Here is a 19,314-nt window from a genome sequence, read left to right as displayed (position 1 = left end):
TCAGCTAGTCTAAGACACACTCACCTTAGCGATTGAACCCATTTCATTGTTCAAGATACTAAAGGCGTAGCACATACCTAGGTCATATAACCATATCCTGAGAGTATCGCTGAGGACTTTAATAAGCGTAATAAAGATATTACACATGAACTCCTTCAGCAGGATTTCCGTTATCATAAGCTTCGAAAATACTTCATTACGTTTTGCTAACACGTTTCAGATTTGGTTTTAAAATTAAATCATTATCTACTGTCACTTCTACAATAACTAAATTACAGGAGGACTTTTATTGGGATGTTACTTAAAATCTTTGCAGGATTCTGGAACATGTCATTTTGCAGTTTTATTCGGTAAAAAAAAGTATTAAAAGAGTTTATAACCCGGCTCTTTTGAGACGTTCCATATATTTTATGTTTAGAACAGACAATACGCTTTATGTTTGACGACCCGATGACAGGAAGTTATCAAAGCCAAATAATATTTAACGCGGGTTATTTGATATATTTTTGTGCATAAGCAGTTTTTTTTATTTACATATCGTGGTTTGTGTAACCATAACGTATGCTATTGATTCACCGGGTAGGGATAATCCAAACGGTAGGCATCAAGCTCCCTGTTCGTGTTTTCGCCGCTGGCCGCTCGGAGATAGTGCCCTATTATGTTCTCTTTTTTGTTCATATTGTTTACTTTGTCTGTTATCTACTTTCCGTTTAGTCTTAGGCCTGCTGGAGGCAAATGATTTGGCTTTTGTGACCGGTGCAGACCAAGATCAGCCTGCACAGTTGATCATGATCTGCACTGTTCGCTATTCAGTAAGTAAATTTTCAGTGAACACCCCTTTGAATCATACGTGGTACTGCCCAAATCGAATGATGGACCAGTCCAACATAGAAATTTAGCAGGATAAAGGTTCAGTATCCATTACTTTCAAATCAATGCATACACTCAGTTCCAAAAGAAAGTGTGCACTTAGTTTTCTGTTATTTTTTCTCGGTTATTTTCATGAAAACTTACAATGTTTGGTACCAAAATTTAAATCAGTTCGTAAACAAATTGGTGTGCATTTTAGATTTTGAATTATACCTGAGAGTTAGTGTATGAAAGAAAATGAAACAAAAACATCGGGGTATTTTTTGAAATATTTAAACTTAAAACGTGCACACTTTCTTTTGGAACCGAGTATATGCGTTGTTGTATGGTGTCATTTAGGGTTGCGTCCTATGAGCTATGAGCTTGGCTATTAATATTGAATTGTTCCTCTTCTTATTTTTTCAGATCTGGATAAAGTGAATGAAAAAATTGAAAAATAATAGTTAAGTCTAAAGACGAACTTTAAAAATGGATTAAACTTAACAAAACAAGATAGTAAAATATTTTTTTTTTCACATCTTCACAAGTATTTTTAAACAAACCTCCAATTTGTTTTTCATGTCCTTTATTTCACACAGAAATAAGCAAATCAACTACTATGGTTGTCGTATTCACGCACTATGCATCTTGAACAATCAGAACTCAAATAAACTGATTCAAATGCAACATGTTAAACTACTTTCAACTGCGGATAAAATTAAAGAAAGGAAAGATGGTAATAAATCAGTACAAATTATTGAAAAAGGGAGACAACTAAAGAAACCTATATAGCAATGCAAAAAAAAAACAACAACAATGCTTTACTGATAAATACAAAAAAAGTTTGACTTCATTGCAAAATAAGCACATTTCATTTGCTACACGAGTCAAATTTCCTGTGGAATGCCTGCCGTAACTACGCATTTTTCTTCACGTAAGCAACGTGCTCGTTATACCTACGATAATAGCCATTAGTACAAATCATATAGTTTTAACTGGTTTTAGTATAATGCGTCTAGGCACGGGATCACCATAATTGACTGCCCAGTCACGTGGCTTCGTTTTTTCATTCCGCTCTTTCATTTCCTTGACTAATTGTTTCAGACCGCGTATTTTCTCTTTGGTAGAATTACGCGGTGGGTGAGGTTCTGTTTCTATGTTTACTTCATCCTTTTTCATGTTCTGTCGTGTATGTGATGTGGATGGTCTCAAGTCTTTGCATCGTTGAAGGAGTTGGTTGTAATTACTGACAACAGAGTATGTCTGTGGCTTGCTTGTAAAAGTGATACTGTTATAAGTGGCGGGCAAGTAACATGGAAAATGTCGGCATCTTAGATTTGTATTAGTAGAATCGAACATACATGACTGACATAACTTATCAGTTTGGTTTCGACCGCTTAGTCTACTACTTGAGCGGGACTCTACTGGAGTAGCGGAGTCGATTCGCGGGAATTGTAAAACAGGCTTGAATTCTCGGATTTCTTCTTTGATAAAACGCGTCTCCTTTGTCAATTCCTTTTCAACATGCGACAGGTTTGTATCTAAAACTCGAATTTTGTCGACCAACAGTCTGTCATACACATCATTCAGTTTTCGGAGACGAACGGTGGCGGCATGTTTTCTCTTTAGAATTTTCAATCCCTTGTCCATCTCCGTTTCATCGTCCCACCGGCTCTGAAACAGAGGCTCGCTGCAAATAGAAAGGTAATTGTGCTGTTATTCAATTCAAACAGAGTATGGCCAACAGTACAAACGTTATGGCTTACGTGACCACTACCCCTGTTAAAGTCGCAGTCCTAACATAAAAAATTGACCACCGTGGATATCAAATGTATGTGCCTTTTCATATTGTTATAGCGAAAGAATACCTTACGAGCAAGAACAAGCTTATTTTTTTTTCTATAGTAGTTACGAACATATTCGAGTAATTTGTTGTTGTCATCTGGTTATTAGATGCCATATATCACCGATGAATGTGGCAATGTCGGAATGGATTATTTATATATATGAGCCGCAACTCGAGAAAACCAACATAGTGCATTTGCGGCCAGTCTGGTCAGGATCCATGCTCTGTTCGCTTTCAAAGCCTATTGCAATTAAAGAAACCGTTAGCGAACAGCATGGATCCTGACCAAACTGCGCGGATGCGCAGGCTGTTCTGGATCCATGCTGGTCGCAAAGCCACTATGTTAGTTTTCTCATGGTGCGGCTCAATTATGATATTATTCTTGCTCTTGTATCAATGTAAAAACTCAGTGTTATAAAACAATCTTTGAAAATCCTTTTTCGTCGATGCCTACAAATCTGAAAATTCCTAGCGGTGAATACATAAGAATAAGTCAGTGTACTAAAACACTAAATTCAAAATCGGAATGTTTTACTAAAATCATTTAAAAATCAAATTTACCTTCCTATTGAAGATATATTACTTTTCCCATTAAAGTCTATAAGTGATAAAAGTTTATGCATACACAACTTGTGTTAGAGTGAATCAAATCTCGCATGTAATTCTTGGAACCCTAGCAACTCCTTAGTTACAGAAGACCATAAATGGTATATGTCTGCTATGAACAAATAAACAAAGTAAAAGAAAAGTCAGAAATAATTGTAACTGCGCTACTCAGCATAACGTTATATTAAAGTACTAAGTTTGTACTTTTCATATAAAACTATTTTTAACGCAGCACCAATATGATACTTTCTAACTGTTGAAGTGTAATCATTATACCAATTCTATACCGTTTATCATTTGCATAAAAGTATCTAATAAATGCACCAATTAAACACTATAATTCTATACTGATTAGTATTTCATTAAATAAATGTACAAGGACATTATCTTCAAGTAATAATAAAAATATAAGAAATACAACCAAATATGTATATTATGCTATGCAATTAAGTCAGGAAAAACTTACAGATATTGCTGCTTCTTAATGATTAATATATATATTTAGAACCTATAGTTGTTTTTTACTGTATATTTTGTGATATCTTGGCCATCCTTTTTATTTCTGTAAATGGCCAAAGGTATATTGTATATGCCGATATGCCAATAAATCTGAAACTGAAACTGGTAGAGTTAGTACAGAATATTGGTATTTAGTAAAAACTTCATAATTAAATTATTTTCATATGGACAGGTTTTGCTGAATCCAAAATGTTAGTACTAAATCGCCTTATTAAATACACTTTTCAAAAAATGTCTTGGGCAAAAACAGATTATTGTGAAATAATAGGAAAGTTATGAACAATTCATATTTATTTTGACAAGATAGAATATTAAAAAGGTTTCTGAATATAAGATTACTGAATAGAGCTATCGGTACTCGTATTCATAATATTACAAAAATGCATGAATGGGATTTAACTCTGGCAATAATTATTATAGTGTTTCACACATAAACCTTCGGACAAATATACATTTTGTAATTTGTGTAAAAGAATAAAAGATCCGTTCTGTTCTGTTCTGTTCTGTATAATGATACCTCGCCAGCCTATCAGTTCTTTTAACTAATTCTTCTAATTTTTATATACAAAAATAAAAAAAAAACTTGAAAATATAAATTTTGAAAATTCATGGTGCCATAACATGTATGTTAAGTAAAAATGCATATTGTCACATTAGCATTAAAAAAGTGCAACTTATAATGGGCATATTTTTTCGAAAACTAGAAAGGACTGTCGTTTGTAAGTATCAATATTTGCAAATAAAAAGTAAAATGTAGAAATTAAGTGAGTTCAGTAAATATTCATTGTAAAAGAGGAGAAGCTGCCCTGTAATTATAGTATCTTACTAATTAAATACTTTTAAAAATGATACTTTAGGATTTTGATTGTGTCAAAGCGGAAATCACCATATCTTACATTGAAACAATGTCGTGTGTACGTATACCAAGAAATGTCAATATTAGCCAGCATTAACTTTCTCAGTGTAGTTTTATAAAAAAAAGAAAACAGAAACTTCACAACAAATATATATACTTATGGAAGTCTCTGTTATTAACGGTTAATAACAAAAAAACAGCCCGTTTTCATTCCATGTTCGGACAACATTTTCAAATGTATTCAAATAAAATAAATTAATTGTTTCTTTTATAAATGAATATTATAAGAAATAAAACTATTTACAATTTTGTCTTGTTTAGCCGCCAGTAGTTAACAAAAATTCCTTCACTAATAAACTGTATAGAAAACCTACAATTCACTTGCAGTGTCACTTTCTACCGTCGTTGTCGCCATAGAAAGTCGTGATGACGTCATAGACTGACTTGACGTCGACTGCCTTGAACTTGTACGCGGAGGCGACTGGCGTGCCGTTGGCGACGTCACTTTCCGTGCTGATGGAGACATCATTTTTTCTAAATTAGCTTCTCCGTTTAATTGAGATATTTCTCCAGTCGTCTGGCGTGAAAGAAGTTTAAAGTTTGACGGTGAATTCCGCTCTGACATAACTTAAATCATCACTTTTTTTCCTTAACACAAAATTCTTAATTATCCAGATTCAATCGCTTGAAAGACGTCTTTCAAATCTTAAGCCCTTATATACTACCCTGTCAACCGCTATCGACCTGTAAGAATCGTGTCTATTGTATGATAAGTTGGATCCGTATGAAAAAAAAATGTATACTTTATTTTGCAATGTAATCTAGATAATCAAATAGTCTGAATCATTCAAACAATTCAAAACGTTTTGTCTCATTTGATCAATGTTTATTCAGATTTCGTGCACTTCTATAACCTTTTTTGTCTGTTTTGTAGCAATAACTTGTTTCAATAAAGAGGTTCAACCGTACTAGCTGTAAGAACGGTTCGGTAAAAGGTGACAAATGGTGATTTCATACTGCGGCGAAAGACATTCTGAAATTGATAGAATCCTCTGTAATTTATTTGATATAGTGTTTAATATCAACAGAATACTATTTATTAAGTAATCAATGCTTCACATTGTATATCGTTCAATTAACCACGCTCCCGATTTCACATGTGCGTGAATTGAACTATACGAGGGCGTTAGTCCGTTCTCGTATCCAATACATTTCACAGAAATCTGGAGACAAGCATATTTCTATTTAAAAGACGTATGTATGTGATTAACAATATTTGTAAAGTGATATTACTTTTAACAACCCCCTCCCCCACCCCCTCCTCTCCTCCCCTTCACACCACGCCTACGTGTAAACTTGTTTAAAGTTTTTGGGATAAGGTTAGCATAAATGAAGGTTCCTCTAGTGAAATGAATTTACGATTAACAATACTGTCAACTCAACAGATCCATCTGGGCCATTTTATGAGAAAGAAAAAAAGATGTACGGGATTATCATAGTACATATTTTAATACAGATATTATATTTACAATGTTTCCTTTTCTTTTGGTTTAACGTCACACCAACACAATTACAGGGCATATGGAGATCTTTCATCTTTTTATTGTGGAGGGAGACCCCAGATGCGCCTCACTCCCCCACTCATGAGCGGGTCACCGCCATCCTCCTCCGCCAACAGCTGAATGGCTTTCTCACGTGAAAGAATTCTGCATCCCAATCGAGGTTTAGACAAGTTTAAACCACTGGTCTACGAAGCTGAACGACACGTCTTGAGTACTACAGGGAATTTAAGAACTATTTTGCTATGATTTTTTTTTTCAGAAATAACCTGAAGGATAATTTTTGTAAAAGGTGTATTTCGACTCGTTTGAAATTTAATTCGGAAGAATTAGCGGTACCAGAAAAGAAGATCGTTTAACAGATGTACATTGTTCTCAAAAATCTATCGAATATTAAAACAATTTCTCATTTATTCCCATATTCGAAGTTAATACTTAACGGTTTTTACAAACATACATACAATCTTTCTTGCTTAAGTTTCAGAGTCTAAAATTTGAGAAACGACCAAATGACTGTTTCTTTAGAGCTTTAACGTTACACTTACGATTGTATAAATGTACTGTTTTGTTTTGATGTTCAAATATACATTTTATCTCTGGAGTATTGGTACGTTAATTAACAGAAACTGAAACTGTTAATGTATGAGAGTTGAAACGAAGTTGAAAGATGTGCTTGTACGCGCATGTGCGATTTTGAAAGTATTTTTATCTTTACAAATTGTGAGATTATACATTAATCAAAATATCTTTCACTCGTGCTGTTTTCGTGCCTAAAGCCTACCGTAATGAAAGAAGAATAACTTATACCATTTAGAATGATGACATAGTAATTTTGCAAAGCTTTTCTCGTGTATTTACCAGTAGCCTCTTAGTTAACTTTCGTTTTTCTTGTCGTCAGCTAGACAACTGTATAATTTACGTACATTTTCACGTAAGTCTTAGGTAATTTATACTCACAAAATCTCAATAAATTTGTACCTTTAAATTTAATTAAAGCTTTAACCTTACTACAAATTCTTTGTAAACACCATGTAAGACACTTTGGGACTTTTTTATTCTTGTTTATCTGTTGTAATTAAATACTCTTATTCATCATTTTGAAAATCCCTACATAATCCTGAAAGAACTATATCTATTGATATATTTTTTTATTTATTAATTCTCTTATCAGCTGAGTACGACGGGATCAGAGGTCGAATGTACTGTCGGAACAAACGTATATCTCTATCAATATCAGGGTGTTTACAGATGGGGCTAGATCCCAATCTGTTGTAAATATTATCTGGTTGCATGTTTAAGATCCATAAAATTAATGATTTGCAAATTGATACTTTAAACAATCATTATGATTCTTATGTTTCAGGTCTTAATTAGTCATTGGCAGGAAAGCAACGTGTCAATATAAGCAACAAACGTTTTAATTTGCGTGGTTTGTTTGGGGTATTTTTTTATATTTTTTTTTTGTTTGTACTTTATAATTCATCCATCCCTCTGTAATTTGAACCACCTTTCCGCCCGTCTTTTCATAAGTATGTCGCTCTTTTAGTGTCCGTCTGTTCATGTCAGCTTGCATGCAGTTCGTATGTTATTCCTATATATATTCGTTTAAGTATTTCATTACCGTTCTGGATTCTTTCTTCTTTTAGAATATCATGCAATATATACAATTTATAGCACAAGATTTCTTCAATTTGTTTTGAAAAAAAGAGCATCTTTTTACCATTTAGCTGGTATGTAACAATACAAGACGTTTAATTGCATGACTCTTAATATAAAATACCAGTTAATAGTTTGTACTATTGACCGGGCAGTAGTCTAACACGGGTTAACAGGACTAAATTCAAAAAATTGAAAAAAAAAAAAGACTTTCAAATTTATTTCCGAAGCCATGTGATAACATACATACATGTATTGAAAGACTTGTCGGTCAATAGTCAAAACTATTAGCGCTCGGTCCTTCGGACATCGGGTAAATAGTATTCACCATTGACCGATTCTTCGGCTTGGCTTTAATTCTATGCATAAGAGGTGAAATTAATGTCTAATATTTTCAATATTTCAAACATCCTTTCATGAATTATCGACATTATATGACAGGTCTTTTTCTAACACTTTTTTTTTGCTGCTGAACTTAACTTAAAACTTGCAGAAAAAAGCACTTAAATTATATCTTATGTAATGCAGTAAAACACATACTGAATGGCTTATCGGTCAATAATTGCCGGCAATATGCCAGTGCTCTAATGCCAGTCAATAAGTGTGTACTATTACATTACGTCATTCATAAATCGCCGGTTAATGGTTTATACTATTGCTCTAATGTATCTAATCTTGTTACTTACAGTTTCTTAATCAACTGCATGGTCGTCATTCTGAAGTCATAATATTCCTTGTATTGTATGCTAAACAAATCACCCGCCATGTACTGGGTCTAAATTGTACTAAACGACCAGGAATTTTAAGTCTTTTAAAAACTATACAATTTCAGTACATGAAAGTGCTTTTAACTCTACTTGTATTATTATGAAATCGATCATTTTTGTCGCATTCAAAATTAATCATTGATTTAAAACCAATAGGACGCTTCAAAAAGTGTGAAAAGTCAAAGTGATCGAGTTACAATACAAAAGACTATATATTACTTTAAAATATTGCCATTGAATATCCGCACTTTTGACGTTTGTTTATTTTCCCATTAATTGCCATCATCGGAAATGCGCATGTCATACTCATTATGACATTAAAATTGCTTTTCTTGGCTTTTTTCTAAAACCTTATTAAAATATTTTAATCGATTTAAAGATGTACCAAAAGATATCTTTACGTTCTTTTACTTGCTTAATTAACCGCCAAATGGCTAGGCGCGTTTAATGGATTGTTCGATTTTGATTAAGAGCACATGTGTGAAACGAATATTAAATATGCCCATAATAAACAAAATCGTTTAAATACAATTTTTGAACTACTGAAACCGCTTTAAGTTTTTTGAAACTTCACTCTATTCAAATTTTTGACAATAAAAAAACGAAATCAGTTCTTAATGAACACCAAAATAAATTTAGTAAAGTGGTTGACAAAATGGATGCAGTCGCATTTTGTGCATTTTGAAAAGCATAAAAGAATTTAATTTGTGAGCGCATTTTTATGACAATGCTGTTTTCTGGATTTCGATTTAACTATAAGACAGTACAATTCATATTATGTATAATTCTAAAGAAATTCGTGACTGGCAATAGAACTTTAATTTTCGAAATATCTTGATCAATTTTGAATTTATCGTCAAAAAATTGATTTTGATAAAATGTTTCTTTACTGCATATTTTAGCTATTTTGAACACTAAAATAATTTAGAATTTCAATTTTGTCTTTATTTGTCGCCGGCTTATTATAAAACTTTCAGTATATCATCAAAGTTTAGTTACCATAAAAGCAATATTTCTATGTCAAAATGGTTAATTTTATAAAAAGAAATATTGCTTCAATTTTTGTTATGCGCTAGAATTTTGACCCATTACTAGTATCAGGCAAAAGTTCATTTTTCTGACATCATTCAGGATATTAATGAGTATATTGTAAATCGTTTATTTTATCTTTGACAGACAAATTTTACACAAAAAAGGCCCCAAGACAACGAATTTTAATAATAATTATAATAATGTACTGCAGTATACATTTCAGGAGAAAAAACAGCTGGTCACTATCCAGTCCTACATATGGTCTTCCATTATATACAATACAAGCCTTATATAAGTTGGTGATTAAAGTGAACAAGAAAAGAACCAGATTTCTGCATAAGAATTCACCAGCGTGCAAAATATACATCAAGATGAAACTGTACTAAAATGCTGTGCGTATCTCTTGAATTTGTATAAAACCAAGTTAAACTCATTATTACAGACAACATATGAGCCGTGCCATGGGAAAACCAACATAGTGGGTTTGCGACCAGCATGGATCCAGACCAGCCTGCGCATCCGCGCAGTCTGGTCAGGCTCCATGCTGTTCGCTTTTAAAGCCTATTGGAATTGGAGAAACTGTTAGCGAACAGCATGGAGCCTGACCAGACTGCGCGGATGCGCAGGCTGGTCTGGATCCATGCTGGTCGCATACCCACTATGTTGGTTTTCTCGTGGCACGGCTCATATTGTAGGGCAAAAATATACAAATGCCACTGACCGTAAATTATTTACAATAGCCCGACCTAAAATGAAAGGACTTCAAGAATTATATAAGACTAAAGTACGTGTGTGTATAATTACTACAAACTCAAAAGTTTTCAGACCTGCTATTGACCAACTTGACTTTGTGCATCATACCCTTTGCTAATACTGTTAATATATCTATAGCAACTATCTCAATCAGCGCTATCTCATTAAGTTCAGTTATGTTATACAATATAGGTTACGAACTGAACTGAACTATACCCAAAGATCAAATATTAAGGAAATGTTTAAAACTGACAATATAAAGAATAAGGCGAAACAGAAGAGAATCTTTATTTACAGGCCCATTAGTCATTAATTTGTCTTCACTCTAAAACCCAATTAATATAGACAAGCCATAAAGACTCGCACAACCCCTTAAACTTGCTGCACAAATAAAATATGCAAATAAGACTATGTTCTGTATTACTGCCCAGGCTGGAAATATATTTCTCATATTAGAATATTTGACCAATCTATTAAATGTAAGAAAGTCTACAAATTTAGATGGTTTATACGGCGAACTAGGCAGACACCCTATGAAAATACAGCGGAAAATTATATTGATTAAATACTGGCTCAAAGTCATTAATCTCAATGAAAATAGTCTACTCAAAAAAATGTATAATATTCTTAAGGACGATGCTAATAATGACAATTCATACAGAGGAAAGAATTGGGCATTTCATGTCAAATTGATATTAAATGAAATAGGAATGTCAAATATATGGTTAGACCAAAATGCAAATTTTAAAAATCATTTCTTTGTTTTAAAAAGTAGAATATTAGACATCTATAAACAACATTGGTACTCGAATATTAATAACTCGAGCAGATTATCCTCATATAGCATATATAAACAAGAATTTAAACAAGAACGATATCTGAACTGCATAAATGAAAACAAATTTCGAATATCACTGACTAAATTTAGAATCTCTTCCCACAACCTTGCAATCGAGACAGGCAGACATCATGGAATAACTCGGGAAGAAAGGATATGTCAAAACTGTACAATGAATGTCATCGAAAATGAATTTCACTTTTTACTTATTTGCCCAAAGTACTATAACATAAGACGAAAATATCTCAAACCATACTACTGTAGATGGCCGACTATGAAAAAGTTTGAAACATTAATGTCAAGCGAAAATTCAAAGGACTTAAAAAATCTTTCTAAATATTTATATTTTGCATTTAAACATAGAGAAGAAACTTAATTCTTTATTTTCAAATATTTTTAATTACAAGAGGTTCGATCATATAGATACTTTCTCAGTAAAAATGTTTTGTTGTAAATGTGATATTTTATAGTGTGTCCATCTTTTTCACATACATTGTGTATTTGTATACTTTTGTATTGGCTATAAATGTGCATATGCTATTTAATGCCAAATAAAATTTCTGTTCTGTTCTGTTCTGTTCTGTTCTATTAAACTAAGTTGATTTAGCTCGATATAATCAAGATTAATCTAATTTAGCTCTATTGTGGTGGAAGTTTGACTTTTTGAAGTCCGCTGTACAGTATAGTTTAACCAGTACTGGTGTCGAGCGAGATGGCACGGGCGTGGTCTCAGTTCATACCAACAGCCTCTGGGTTGAGATGCCAACACTTTGTCCACTAACCCATTGCTCCCAAGTTGTATATTGCCAGTATGGTCTAACAGATTACACCACGTTAAAGAGCTTTCGCGTTCATTCATTTTGTTTCAAAAGCTTTTTAGATTATACAATTTAGAGTAGAGTAATAGGATAACTCACATAGAATTAGTGAACATGAGGGAAGTTCTTCGTCCCTTTATTTCATGTTTTCGTAATAATTCTGATATGCTTGTTTCTGTTATAAAAACACGCTTACGCTAAAATGAAGTCACGTTAACGTGCGATGACGTCATTGTTTTTGTTGCGACAAAGAAAGAGCACTACTATATTTTATCTACCGTTTTAGATTAAGGGCATATTAGAATCGAAATAATGTATAGCAAAATCATGTTTTACCTTAACTAATACACTCAGAATCGGTTATACGTCGCCAGAATAACTCACTAGGGCTACGCCCTCGTGAAATTATTTCGCGGACGTATAACCGCTTTCCGTGCATTAATAACGTTAAAACATTATTTCTTAATTCTAAATTAATACACTCAACAGGCCCGGATCCAGGGCCCGGCCGAGGGGGCCCGTGCCCCCGCCCATCCCGTTACCTGTATTTCAAAATTTTCCAGGGGGAGATCCACCTGACCCCCGATCAAGAGGGGAATATTGTCCCCTCCAATATCTCAAAATTTAGGCCTAAAATGCACATGAGGCCGCCATTTTATGCCTGTATTTTAAAAATTTCCAGGGGAATTAGCCGTATTCGTCCCTGACCCCTGAACCCCTACCTAACATGGGCAAAGGCGCCCCCTCCAAAAACCCTGCGCCTCGGCGTTGATATCTTTGTTCAAGACTGGTGCCCCCCCCCCCCCCCCCCACAGTAAAAAATTTCTGGATCCGGCCCTGCTCAAAATCGGTTTTACGTTGCCAGAATAATTAACTCGGGCTGAAATTTTTCCGCGGACATATAACCTCTTTCCGTGTATCAATAACGTTAAAACACGGTTTTCTATACATTATTTCTTAAATAAAAAGGGAAGTCCAACCGTTGTACCCATAGTTCATAGCTCGCTGATAATGATGGTTGAGCATAATCATATAGACTAGGGCAGGGGAGGGTTAATTCGTGACAGCTTATAATGCGGTTTAACTTAACTTTTGTATAATTTTTTTCAGAAAAAAGTAATTTTCACAAAGTATCATTTCAAAAACTATACATAAAAAAGAAATATTTAATCTTACCAAAAGAAGTACAAAATCCGAAGTTATCGTTAGTTTCTCTTAATGCATAGTATGATCAAATATTTTAAAAAGTACCAAAGTCAAAAGCATATCTATTGGTGAAACTAAAGGTGCGTACCCAGTAAGTACTTGCATGTATTTAGACTAATCTATTCAAATATTGTTTGCATATTTTCTTATCTTACCTATTAAATTTGTGAAAGAATTAAGGATAAATAAAAAATATTTGTACATTGCTGTTTAAAATTCAGAAATGTTTTGAAACAGGATTAACATTTTAAATTCCAAATTACATGTTAGAAGTTTTTTTCAGTAAAATTATTAATATTAATATTGGTGAGGCTTTTCATGAAGTAACGCACATAAAGATCTGTTTGATTAATGGAATCTATTGCAGATTCTTCGTACATTTCTTCCTATTAATATAAGAATATATGTAAAAATGATATATATATTATTGTTATTATAATCATCAACAGCACCATACCACAATTATTGGTACTTATTTTGTGTAATAGTGTTTTGCAGCAGACGACAAACAATTACAAATCTGATTATTTAAATGAGAAGTACATGTACATACATTAAAAACGCTCAAAGAGGAAGTCAGGGTTTTCATGTGTATTTTATAGGACGAAATCCCTGAGACAACTTCCGGCCCATGATTTTTTTTTCAAAATGTTACATATTTTATATCAGTATTTTGTTTTAATGTTTACTGATGTATTCAGAAAGTTTTATAGCGATCCGACAATAAATAAATTCAAAATCAATAGTTTGCCATAATAACCGCACCAAAATGTTTTTATTATTTTTTTAGAATTACCTAAGATATTTTCAAATTTCAAAACGATTTTTCACACTTCGTTTAGTTCATTATATTGATATAAAATAACAATGTAAACTGGATCATAAAAAAACTACCTACGAAGCAACACTCATGTAGTTACCATAGCTTCGCGTGCTGGTCCAAAGTCTGAATGCAGCCTTGCCATTGGTCATTTCCAAGAAGCGAACTCTTAACAACGGAGATCTGAGACTGTTTTGTTACATCGGCCTCCACATTCAATATGAATATTGGGTAAGTAAAATTAATTATATTGATAATTTATTATGATAACTTTACACAATATGAGTGATTGCTTTGTTTCTCGTATATGAAGTCAATGATAAGATGCCCCGCGGCTACTAAAACTGAGATGGCGAGTTCAAATTCCGATGTGGTTCCGAGACAGTGTTCCAACACTACACATGGGTACTGTTTTATCAGGAGGCGTGCACAGGAGTAACCTCCCCGCCCACTCCTGAACAAAATGTAGTGAACTATAAATTGGTCAAAACCCTAGGCTCATATCTACTATGCAAGTTTGAAACTAAGACAAGAACGGCAAATTCAATTTCCCATCACTCTGTTTGTAGGAGCTTTCTGCTGATGGATTGTTTTAGCTGTTTTAACTGCCAGGTGCACTTTTTGCAAAGTTTCATCATAATCTGTAATAATTCACGAATACCAGAGCGAATGGAAAATTTAACATTTTCAAGATTGTAAGTCTAAATCGTTGATTGATCATTTACCGTCTCGCACACACATGAATATAGAAAACTGAAAATGGCCATATTTACAATTTCGGTTTAGAACCTTTATTTCCTTTCGATCAAATCTTTTATTTACAGTAATGAACCCATGTTCAGTTTTCTTATCTCAGTACTAAAAAGTTTGAATATATGCGCTGATTTAGCATGCGAACTTGTATTTACTTAAAGCCGACTCCTTTATGCTAAGTGTTTACAAAATCAACAAAAATGATACGCGTGTTCTATGGGACTATTGCAGTAGCAGTAATGTTCTTGTATTCATACGCTTGTTTACAAGCACTAGAAGTAAATCTTAATAGCTTTGGATGACAATTGTAAAACGTATTTACTCGTCACATTTCTTTTCAAAACCACTTGGGATAAACTAATCCTCATAAATCTTATAAATACAACTTTTTATTAATTTCTCATGGAATTGAAAATGAACAAAAATTTCGACGAACAAGATGTTTGTATGTATTTTGAGTCCCCGTGACATTTTTGTTTGTACACAGTCCTTACATATGTTTTGCACTTTGTAATATTTTTTTGGAAGACACGTTTATCATAAAATGAATTATTAATACCCTCGATTTGTTTTCACCCAAAGTAGTATAGAATGAACTTAATTACTATGCCTTTAACGAAATAAGGAAGGCCATGGTCATCAATGATTGAGCCGCTTAGAACGTTCAAATTGCCGCACATTCTTTTATAACATATGTACACTACTGAAAATGCACGACTTTTTGTTGTAGAATATGCTTCATTTATGCCAAGTTTCATTAACATCTGTGCAACATTTACAAATATAAGGGAACAAGTACATTGTAATTTTAGCATTTTAAAGTATAAGCTTCACACTTAAAATATTGATGAATATGGACCCATCGTGACATCACCATGCCTTCGTTATGGTAATCCGTAAGGCACTTTTGTAATGAACTAATGCTAAGCTACGGTGTTCCGTTAGGGCAGTGCATGCTCCCTATGAACGTGAAGCGCGAAGGTACGAAGGTGCGATGGCGAAAATGTCCGCCGATATGATATGAGTTGTAGTTTGATGGCAAGGTTTTGTATTTTAATTTGGATATTTCCTTCAGAGATTTAAGATTTTAAAAATTATACAAAAAATGAGTCAGACAGGACTGTCAAGTCTTCAGTAGCTGGAGTGTGTTGAACAAGTAAACATCGGTGAATTAAATTAGTTTTATATATATCATTGTTAAAAGCTAGGTTGAAATACATTTATAAATAAGAAATTGTGTTAATAGAGTTGTAAACCGAACTGTTTTAAAAAGTTAATTGAAAATTGATTACTTCTTTGAAATTCAGCTGAACATTTATAAGAATATGTGCATCGTTCTTCGTAGGAAATAAATCTATTAGAACCGTTAAACAGTGTTGTGTTTTAAAGAAAGCTACAGGTACACCGGCCACTACGCTACAGAGTGCGTAAATACGGCGAAATAAACAGGTAAATCACAATTCTAACACGACCCATTCCATTTTTCCAATTAAACAAAGAAGGCTGAAAACTGTGTGTTTTTAAACATTCTAACATGGCTTGATTTGATTTCCAGTTAAACAAAGAAGGAAATCAAGCTGTATATATTCTGCGATAAACAACGGTTGACGCGCGGACCGGAAAGAGAGCATTATGACGTCAATTATGACGTCAAATTGCCGCATGACGCCCGATACATTACTCCTCGGGTAGATGAAGTCCAGCATAAGATTTATTAAAATATTTCAATGAGCATGTCAGAATGAAAACAATCAAGGCCTTCTTGTGATTTATCGTCTGATTTACCACGGTTCAGAGTTCAGATGCGTAAGAATTGAACCACGAGGGCATTAGCCCACTCGAAGGCCTTGATAATTTGTTAATTCTAACATGGCTCGATTTGATTTCCAGTTAAACAAAGAAGGAAATCAAGCTCTATATATTCTGCGATAAACAATGGTTGACGCGCGGACCGGAAAGAGAGCATTATGATGCCAATTATGACGTCAAATTGCCGCATGACGCCCGATACATTACTCCCCGAGTAAATGAAGGTCAAGCATAATATTAATTAAAATATAATATGAAATTAGGTGCTACCTAAATGGCAGAGCTCCCTTGAAAAATCACAGTGCCCCTTAAAAAATAAAGGAGTGGTGTTGGAATTGTCTGGAATTATGGATTCGTTTAGGAAGTTTATGTTCTATTAGATCTATTAAAATTATAAGTATTAATGATAATTCATGATTTCTGAATGCATGTTTTCGACTGCATCAAATTTAATTCTTGACATGTGAAATACTCGAAAGGTATTCTGTATATAATTAAAAGAAAGTTCGATACTGTATAGATTAAAATCTGCACCAAGATAAAGAGAAAAACAGGTATTTGAATAACTTCTGTTATTCTTATTAAAACGCACTGCATCAAAAATTTTACATAAATTATTATCATACTGGAAACCAGTCACAAATGATAACCCCTTCAAATTGAAAAGCTTCAAACCTAACAGAATCTCATTAGTCCAATAGCCAAAGGAATTCTGTATCTTTGCTCGTGAATGTTTGGCAATGAGGACTTAATGTAAAAAGTTAATGTTTCAATTCCAAAGTTATTAAAAATTAGAATTTACGTAATACTGGAAATGACTATTGTAATTCTTTTAAATGTCATTATTGTCAAATTTTGGTTCTTTCTGAAAGGAAGAATGATTGTGTCCAACTTTCAGTCAAAAATACAGCTATAATAGACGCCTGGTATGGGAAAATTACAATCATTTACATTACTGTACAAAGCTTGTTTTAAACCCAAAAGACTAGCAATTTTTAAAAATTAATGATCAGAATTTTACATAGAGAAAAACAGTGTTTATTTACTGAAGTTCTAAGTTAACATTTCTATGGGGTTTTTTATGGTTAACCTTTTAGCACTAATGAAATATATGCGTACGGGGAGAAGAGCATTATTTGCTTCTCACAGTTCAATGCCTGTATATTTTGATCCTAAAGCTGTTGGAACCTGACATCAAAACTAAACACTTGTTAAATTTCACATGAATGACTTTAGTTATACAATATTTTCAAAACTCATAATAATACAAAAAAAATGAAATAAAAAAAGGAATAGAAAAAAAATCTGAACCAGGTGAGGTTCGTTCTCACGACCTCTGGTTTTCAACGCGAACTCGCTAACCACTACACCACTGTGGAGTTATGACATCGTCATGACAAACATAAGCATATATTAGAATGTTCGGTAATGGCAGCGTGACGAAAGCGGTTTCAAAATGAAAGTATTGTATTTTATTTCTTTTTTCTTCGTAGAAAATGTATTTAGCACTAATTTTTTATTATCAAACGCGCATTTACATTTTTTATTCAATATTCAAAGCAGTAAGCGAGACGCTTTTGTCAACCGTAAACAGTAAGCGTCTACTGACGTCTTTACTGATTAATTACTATGTGCATAGTGCACATGGAAAAATCCGAACAACACCGATTCCAAAAAGTACCACGAATTTTCAACTCGATAGTATACACAGTTAGATGTCTCTATTCGTTTTCTTGTTCATACGTCTAACCGTAATGCGACGCTGTCGGCGCCGCGAAGCGGCGCCGGTAGCTCTGCTATCAATGAACATGTCGGAATGAAAACAACCAATGCCTTTTTGTGATCTATCGTCTAATTTACCACGGTTCATCATTCAGATGGTCAGTATTTAACAACTCGGGCTTACGCCCTCGTGGTTCAATTCATACACATCTGAGCTTTGAACCGTGGTAAATTAGACTATATACCACACGAAGGCCTTGATTATTTGTTAAACAATTCATTTTTTGACATCACAATTATTACGTCATAGCGTCAAATGGCATAGCGGCGCGCTGGGAAAGAAATCAACAGAAAAAAAGGCAAAGATAATGAATGTCGTCAAGGATGTACTTTAAAATCCTTGATAACATGTTAGAATCGAAATAATATATCTCATTTAGTGATTTGCTCTTGAATAAAATCATTGTTTATCGTTCAGATGCGTATTATTATATCACTCGGGCTGCACCCTCGTGATATAATTCCTTCTTATCTGAACTCCAATCAATGATTTTATTCAGTGACAAATCACTAGATGAGATATATTATTTCTTAAATAGTAAATGGTAAATCACAAGAAATGTAATTTATTTAACTAATATAATGATCCTTTATAATACAGTTTATTTAAGAGCCGAGTACCTTGACTTGCATGTTCATGTATGCTTTTGAACTGTACGCTAGGTATGAGCAGCATAGTTACGAACGAAGCAGCGATGCTGCGAGTATGATTTAGGTGAGGGAGGGGGTCTCCATCTCCCAGAAAATTGAGATTTAGTGAATGTTTTAGGCAAGAGATGCGTTCTCTTGCTATATTCCAGCGTTAATCCATTTTGTTTGTCACATTTGTACTACATATTACGGAG

The 19,314-nt window shown here is 33.5% G+C and overlaps 1 protein-coding gene across 2 annotated transcripts; it reads right to left on the bottom strand.

The window, feature by feature from the left end:
- Positions 1–1,424: 1,424 nt before the first annotated feature.
- On the bottom strand, positions 1,425–8,710 carry LOC123532872 (uncharacterized). 2 transcript variants are annotated; one of them, XM_045314479.2, is made up of 2 exons: positions 8,578–8,710; positions 1,425–2,539 (listed from the first exon to the last, which is right to left on the bottom strand). In XM_045314479.2, the coding sequence occupies exons 1-2, from the start codon at positions 8,655–8,657 to the stop codon at positions 1,831–1,833; spliced, it is 789 nt and encodes a 262-aa protein (XP_045170414.2). In that variant the 5' UTR covers positions 8,658–8,710; the 3' UTR covers positions 1,425–1,830. The 2 variants fall into 2 exon arrangements, with proteins under 2 accessions (XP_045170414.2, XP_045170408.2); XM_045314473.2 differs by lacking the exon at positions 8,578–8,710 and adding an exon at positions 5,051–5,386.
- Between the last annotated feature and the right edge of the window lie 10,604 nt (positions 8,711–19,314).

The sequence above is a fragment of the Mercenaria mercenaria genome, chromosome 1 (genome assembly GCF_021730395.1).
Source record: "Mercenaria mercenaria strain notata chromosome 1, MADL_Memer_1, whole genome shotgun sequence".
Lineage (NCBI taxonomy): Eukaryota > Metazoa > Mollusca > Bivalvia > Venerida > Veneridae > Mercenaria > Mercenaria mercenaria.
Note: the sequence above shows the minus strand (reverse complement) of the source record. Positions and strands in the feature narration are given on the sequence as shown.

Coding starts and splice junctions, on each gene's coding strand:
- LOC123532872 (XM_045314473.2), bottom strand. CDS start 5,301: ATGTCAGAGCGGAATTCACCGTCAAACTTTAAACTTCTTTCACGCCAG. Junction 2,540..5,050: donor AGTGACACTGCAAGTGAATT/GTAGGTTTTCTA, acceptor TTCTATTTGCAG/CGAGCCTCTGTTTCAGAGCC.